This window comes from Cupressus sempervirens, chromosome 5 (genome assembly GCF_028749045.1).
Source record: "Cupressus sempervirens isolate cs-2001-9-10 chromosome 5, ASM2874904v1, whole genome shotgun sequence".
NCBI classification, from domain to species: Eukaryota; Viridiplantae; Streptophyta; class Pinopsida; order Cupressales; family Cupressaceae; genus Cupressus; species Cupressus sempervirens.
The window spans coordinates 12982090-12989022 of record NC_143122.1 but is presented as its reverse complement, the minus strand read 5'-3'; the positions used below and the strand labels follow the sequence as shown (position 1 = coordinate 12989022).

At 31.0% G+C, this 6933-nt stretch overlaps 1 protein-coding gene across 1 annotated transcript; it reads left to right on the top strand.

Moving 5' to 3' along the window:
• Positions 1-4492: 4492 nt before the first annotated feature.
• Positions 4493-4876, top strand: LOC149554365 (auxin-responsive protein SAUR50-like). The gene has a single exon (XM_089828842.1). The coding sequence runs from the start codon at positions 4493-4495 to the stop codon at positions 4874-4876; it is 384 nt and encodes a 127-aa protein (XP_089684968.1).
• Positions 4877-6933: the final 2057 nt, after the last annotated feature.

Here is a 6933-nt window from a genome sequence, read left to right as displayed (position 1 = left end):
GCTGAGAACTCAAAGAACATTTTTTCTTGTTAATTTATGGAAAATCAAATTAGTATGACAGGTTTAAGTTAGATGTTGATGTCATAAAATATAAGGATGAGATCTATTTGGTGCAAGAATGAAAAATGAAAAAGATGATCACAGGGGAGATTCATGATACTTTCCTCATAGGATTCTTGGGATTCATGATCACCAATAAAGTGAATAATGGTGTTGCCTTATCATAACCATCTAGATACTTCTGGAAGCCATTTATAAGGTGTTTATTATTGTAGGTAATCTTTGTGGAGTTATCTTTTCATGTACATTTTCAATTATAATTTTGATTAATTTTTTGGGGTGTTGATCTTCACGCGAAAGATCATCCCTATCATGACAATTATGGTTCTAGTTGGAATCACTATTTACCCTAATCTCCCCATCTTTCCAATTTTTTTAATTTCTTAATTGAGGAGAAATGTAAAGAGACCTCGGATATATCTTTATAATATTAATATAATGATTCATCATTCTTGGTGATTCATTCCATTTTTTGTGATGTGATCTATGTTTTATTAATTCATCAACTAGTCATTAGGGATAAAATAATGCACAAAGTGAGGAGTGTAAGTGTCACATTGTGGAATTTAAGACCTTGTGAAGACTATATGTTTTTGCATATGGATATTGTGTATCCCTAAATTGGTTATAAGCTCTTTTGTACAAGTATGTTGCATAGACATTCTTTTCCATATGGGTGGTGAATTGATGAAACCATACAAGGGTGTTTATTGGTATGGTTGTGGAGAAACTATGAGCTATATCAGTAAGAAGGTGAAGTGTGGGTGTTAAATGCATTTTTGTATAGATAGTAATTTCCATATTTTATATTTTTCATACTTCGAATTTACCAACTAGTATATTTAATACATTATTTATGTCACACTAGGGTTAGACCAAATGATTTGTATAATACACCATAGTCTTGATGACACTGGTGATCATTTATAGAGATTTTTTTTGGACAAATGTAAAAATATATTTTGTAGTATCTTCTCTAGTTATATATACATTTTTGGCATAGATTACAATTCTAAAATGTTTAAACTATTGGTTGTCTCTTTTTGGTCAAGGATCCAATTTGAGAGCATCAATAGCTTTTTTTTATAGTATTTTAAAGGGTGATTGTTTGGATTCCTCATAAATTCAATGTAATCCTATCTTGTTCTTATTCTTATTTTCTTTGCACAAGTTATTCTTATTTTTTAATAATATTTATTTAGTTTTCTCTCTCACTTTATTTAAAATAATACCACAAACAATCCATATTCACTTTCTCTAAACTCTAAAATGGCTACTAAGTTAGAATATGTAGTCAAAATAATAATCATGTCTAATATTAATTGAAGATTTTAACTCTTTAATAAATATACAAAACAAATTACAATATGATTAAATTAGTTATCAATTAAATTGTTAACAATTTTTTAAAATACTAACAAACTTAATCAGTAATCATTTTATTTATTTATTTATCACTAAATAGAACAATAGTTTCCCAAAGCTATTAAGTAATGAAAGGATAATTATCTTTTTAAATTATCCAAGAACAACAATTATAAAAGAAGCCTTAAAATATAAATATATGAAAATAACAATCTATTAAAATATTCTACTTATCTAAAAACTAATATAAAAATTTATCCCTAAAATAATTTGACTGCATTTCTCTCAAATTACATTCCTAACATCATAGAAAATGTATAACACCAAATTGTTCCAAAATATTATTCTCATCCCTCATTTATAATTCAAGAGAAATATATTTAACAAATAAAAATTATGAATCTTCCTATCACTCCAAATTCATCTAAATCATTTGAATGTGTTTTGTTATTGAACCAATACAACTTACAGAACTCAATCCTTAGGTTATTGTATAAATACAACTTTGTGAATAAGAAAATACGACGTAGCTAATTTATGTAGTTTATATCAACATTCTACACTATATTTTTACCATTTTCTCAAATCATAGTATTCTTTCATATTATATGCAATCATTTCATGGTGACACACTAATGACATACAATGAAAACTACACAATCATCATGGAAACACTAAGTGAATGATAAATAATAGTAAGATATTGTTACTTCATGAGTCCTCACCTTAAATGAAGAAGAAGAACAAGGTTGTACAAAATGGCATAGGTAGAGGTGGCACGAAGGGTTGGCGGGAGTTGTGCGAGTGACTTCTACATGACAAAAAATGAACTAGGTTAGGATAAATTAGCCTTAATAAATGGGTTAATATCAAGTGGTAATGTGGCCTAAATCATGAATGGTAATACATGTCACAGCACCCGGTAATAGGGTTGGTCATGTTTAAGTTAGGGTCATGGAGGCATGTAATAACATGGGGTTTTGGTTTCCACTAGGGACAATGAGTTTTAATTAGAATGACCCCATCGCCTCCCTTTCCATCTGGTGGACAGGTTCACATTATAATGTGAGCATTTATTGACACAAAAGTAATTACTAATTGGATAAAAAGGTAATTTTTTGGGTTCAAAGGTAACATTAATTGGGGGTTTTAGTGGGGGGTTCTAGGAAAATACTTTTAGACAACCTTACAATCTATGGATTGTACATAGAGCTCCATAAAAGAGGGATAGATAAAAAATTTAGCTTTAAGCTCTTCACTCACCTATGGAGCTTCACTAAAAAAAATTGCAAATTTTGACATACACATCAAGTGCATGAAATTAGCCTAGGTCTCTACTAGCTTGTTCTCCTATTCAAAATAATGTCAAGTCATTTGCATTTGATCTAGTGCTCTTCTAGCTAGGGACAATTGTATGGGACAATTTGTCAATCACTTAAAAGCCAGATTGACATAAAGGATCAGTTGACAAGTAAAGAGATTCAAAAACTCATGTTACATAAAGGACAATGACCAACCTTGAATTATTTGAATATTTTATAGAAAACTTACATTTATGAACATTTTAAAAATATATTAAAATCTTTGTTGTAAATGTTATAGACTAATGATTATCTCTAAGAACAAAGTTTTAAATAGTGATTTCTTAATGTATGATATTTAAAAGTAAGTTGATGGAATTCTTGGCCATATGAATAAGTCGTATTCTTTATATTAACTATCAAAATTTATATTTTCCTTAGACAACAATCAGATCCATGTGCACCAACCTTTACAGCTTGATAAACACATTCATTTTGATTCTCAAAGATTCCATTCTGCAATGTTTAATGAAAATGATGGTGCACATTGATGGGAAAATAGAAGCCTAATAAGGGATGAAGCAATATTCTTAAACATGAAAATTTTAATGAATTGATATCAACATCTTTTGGCAAGAGATGAGAAACATAGTTTTCCACTTTAGAGGTGATGATTGTGTAGTCTTAGGTAGCAGTCTATCATATATGTACATGTGTTAAAATGGACGTTGGCTATGTTCCACACAAAATGTACTAAAAGTCAATTATTTTTCCCTTTATAACTCTGAAAACACTGTGATTTTTCTCTCATTTTTGTTGTTGTTGTGGATTACAGAACATACAGATCATGAAAAACAAATGCTAAAAATTACAGAAAAATCTAGTGTGTTGTTTATTTTGTCAATTTTGATCAAAAGTACGTTTTATCTCGAGGTCTATTAAAATGCCCAAACTTTAGTTTATATCCTGCCTAAATCGTGTAGCAGTTATTTGGTTTTTTAAAGTTAAGAATTTACATAGTATTTGGTCCGCTCCCCACTAGGGCTCCCCACATTGATCAGTTAAGATGGTACATTTACAATAATAATTTTTGGCAGCACATAAAAAAAAAGATCTATCAAATGGAAAGATACATATCATCAACATCTCACATTCCTTCAGGTGCTCCTGTCGACGGAGGAACAGCAAGACCCCATGAAAACATCATTTCAAAGACACAAATTTTACTTGAAAGACCAATTGACCGCCTCAACCAGAGGCCAGATCAGTTGAAAACTAACGACCACTATTTTCTTATCCAATTTTCTCTTTTGTTCTAAAACCCGTTTGTAGTTGTTTTTTCCACTCAATCTTTGTATCTATAGGAGACTTTGATTGACAAAGAAATGTTCATATGTTTGCAAGAGACCCTACACCTTACCAAAGCAACACATGGTCCTGCTACCTTGATTTTCCACCAAAATGAACAAGATGCCACACTGAAAAGGACCACGTATAAGATAGATACAAACATCGAGTACCACTTCCATTATTTCACGGATTCATTCTAATCTTCTAGTCATCATCGTATTATTATTATTATTATTATTATAACCATTTGTTCGCTCATCTTTGTTAGGCGGAGTTCACATTTGTGGTTTCTATAAATAGAAACATGTTCTTCTCTCAGACATCAAAGCATTTTCTTGCATATTTTCTCACTCCTATCTTGTTTGCCAGCCTTAGCTTCTAAGCCTAATCCTCTAGCTTTGTTAAACCATTTTGCAATGGCAAGAAGAAAGGGAAATCCACAAGTTCAGATTGTGAAATATATAATCAGAACCCTCCGTAGGTTTGCCAAATCCATTAAGGCAGATGGGCATGTACTATCTTCAAAGAATACAAAGTATTTCAGCTTCGGGTTTGAGTTCATAGGAAGATCATATTGCAGTGCCCTCCCCACTGATGTTCCAAAAGGTCATTGTGCAGTTTATGTTGGTAATCAACGATCTAGATATATCATCTCCACCGAGCATTTGAATCATCCTCTTTTCAGGGAGTTGCTAGATAAGGCTGAGGAAGAGTACGGGTTTGATCACCAGTTGGGACTTATAATTCCCTGTGATGAGGTTTCTTTTCAGTATGTGAAATCCATGCTAAGAAAAAAGTAGCTGCGATTTAGAAATACACTCATTGACAAAATGTAATCTCCTCTGGCTTGGGTGCCATACCTGAGGACTCTTGCTTCCGCCTACTTTTCCAAAGAGTTGGCTGAGAAGGAAAGGGAGGCGGGCTCTGAACATAATTTTTTGTCATTGCTCAATTGAAGCCCTTCTGCACATTTTTCTATCTCTATCAAAGGCAATAGATTACTCTCTTTCTAGTCTCTACAAAGATGCTATTATATTTCTGGAAAGGCTTCCTTTCTGTACATTATGTCGAGATGAAATTATGGGATCTTGTGAGCAAATTGTAACTTCCAACCATATCAACTTCAATCCTATGGACTAGAAAGCATAATTCTGCAACGTTAATAGAAAATAAACATTGTAAGAAAAAATATGAGCCATTATAACTAGATCTGAGGAATGTGGAAATCATTTTCCTATATGTCTTTTAAAGATGGGTTCTTATTTATTCTCACATTCAAAATTATCGGATGGCATAAACATCACACACTAAGGTTCATTTTAACACTAAAAGTGTTAAATAGTCAAAGTTAACTTATGTTTTGCAAGCTTAATTTTCTTCTTAATGTGTGATGTTTAAGGGTGGCCCAAAATTATATCCTTCTAAAAACTACATATATTCTATCAAGACAAACACTGAAGGCCAAATGGATATCTGAACAAATATTTTTTTGGACTTATGCTCATACCAAACTTAACTTTGACATCAATATAATAAAAATGATATTGTTAGGAATATAAACATTGCAATAATTTGCATTGCTCTTTAATTATAGTAGGACCCATAATGATTGTTCTAAGTATGCTAATGAATTTAAATTGTGAACAAATAAGTTTATAGAAACTACACCATTTAACAAAAATAAAATAAAATTAGTTGCTTAGTTCATAACATGATTACTGTTTCCACCACTTCAAATTATTATTTTCTTTTAGCTTCCACTTTTGTTTAAGACATGTAATTAGTGGAGGGTTGTAATTGAATGCCTTTCACAAGTAGAGTTTGAGGAAGGACTTTCAAAATAAATTTCTTACATGATTATTCCTTTAAGAACCTTATTTTACAAAAGATTTGAACAATATGTATATACTAATGTATACAACTCTATTAGATTTAAGTCAAAATCAAAATACTTTTATAAATAATTATCAGTAAAAAGTTATAAAATTTGATCATCTAGTTATACTATTTGTGTCCATAGCACCACAAATGTCTAAATGAATTGTCATTACAGTGGACAATGGTTCATCCATGTCCTTTTCATTTAAACTTATATTATATTATTATTTTTTCATTTAATTTCATTTTTCAGAAACCATTTTTTAGGTTTCTCAAACAAGAAAATTATGATTATTATTTTTTTAGGAAATATAATTCAAATTTCCATGTACATATGTTATGACTAGCTTTTTCTCTCATTTTTGTTTAATGTCCCCTTCCATGATGGTTTAACGCTCCTAACTTATGAAAATATTATTATTCACTATGTAGGAAAGTCAATTAATGATAAAGGGGAACAAAAGGAAAAGTCTAAAGATTGTAAATCTCAATAGAATAGGTTAGAAACCAAGGATATTAATGATATACATTTAGAGGAAATGAAGGTTTTCACCCATAAATGGAAAGGTTGAGACTCCAAAGGTCCTAGACAGAAAGTGAAGAATGAGGTTAAGGGACCATCTAAAAAATGGATGAATGTAGTGGTCATCTCCTAGCTTGAGAAGTATAATGGAGAGGATGATAATATGGAGACAAATAATGAGAATTTAGACAATAGTAAGAAGAATAAGGTTTCTATGAAGACCACTAGTAGAGATAGGAAGAAAAGTGGCCCTAATTCCCCAATAAAGATTTCTTAGCAACCTATTAGGGATTCTCCTGAGATCGACAAAACATGAGAAACATCTATAATCATTCCCAATGTCACAAGTGTACAACCTTCACCATATTTAGTTGTATATCAAAGGAAGGAGACAACAAGATGCACTATTAGTACACCCATGGTAGGCACTCTAGTCTTTGTAAATGCACAAGAACT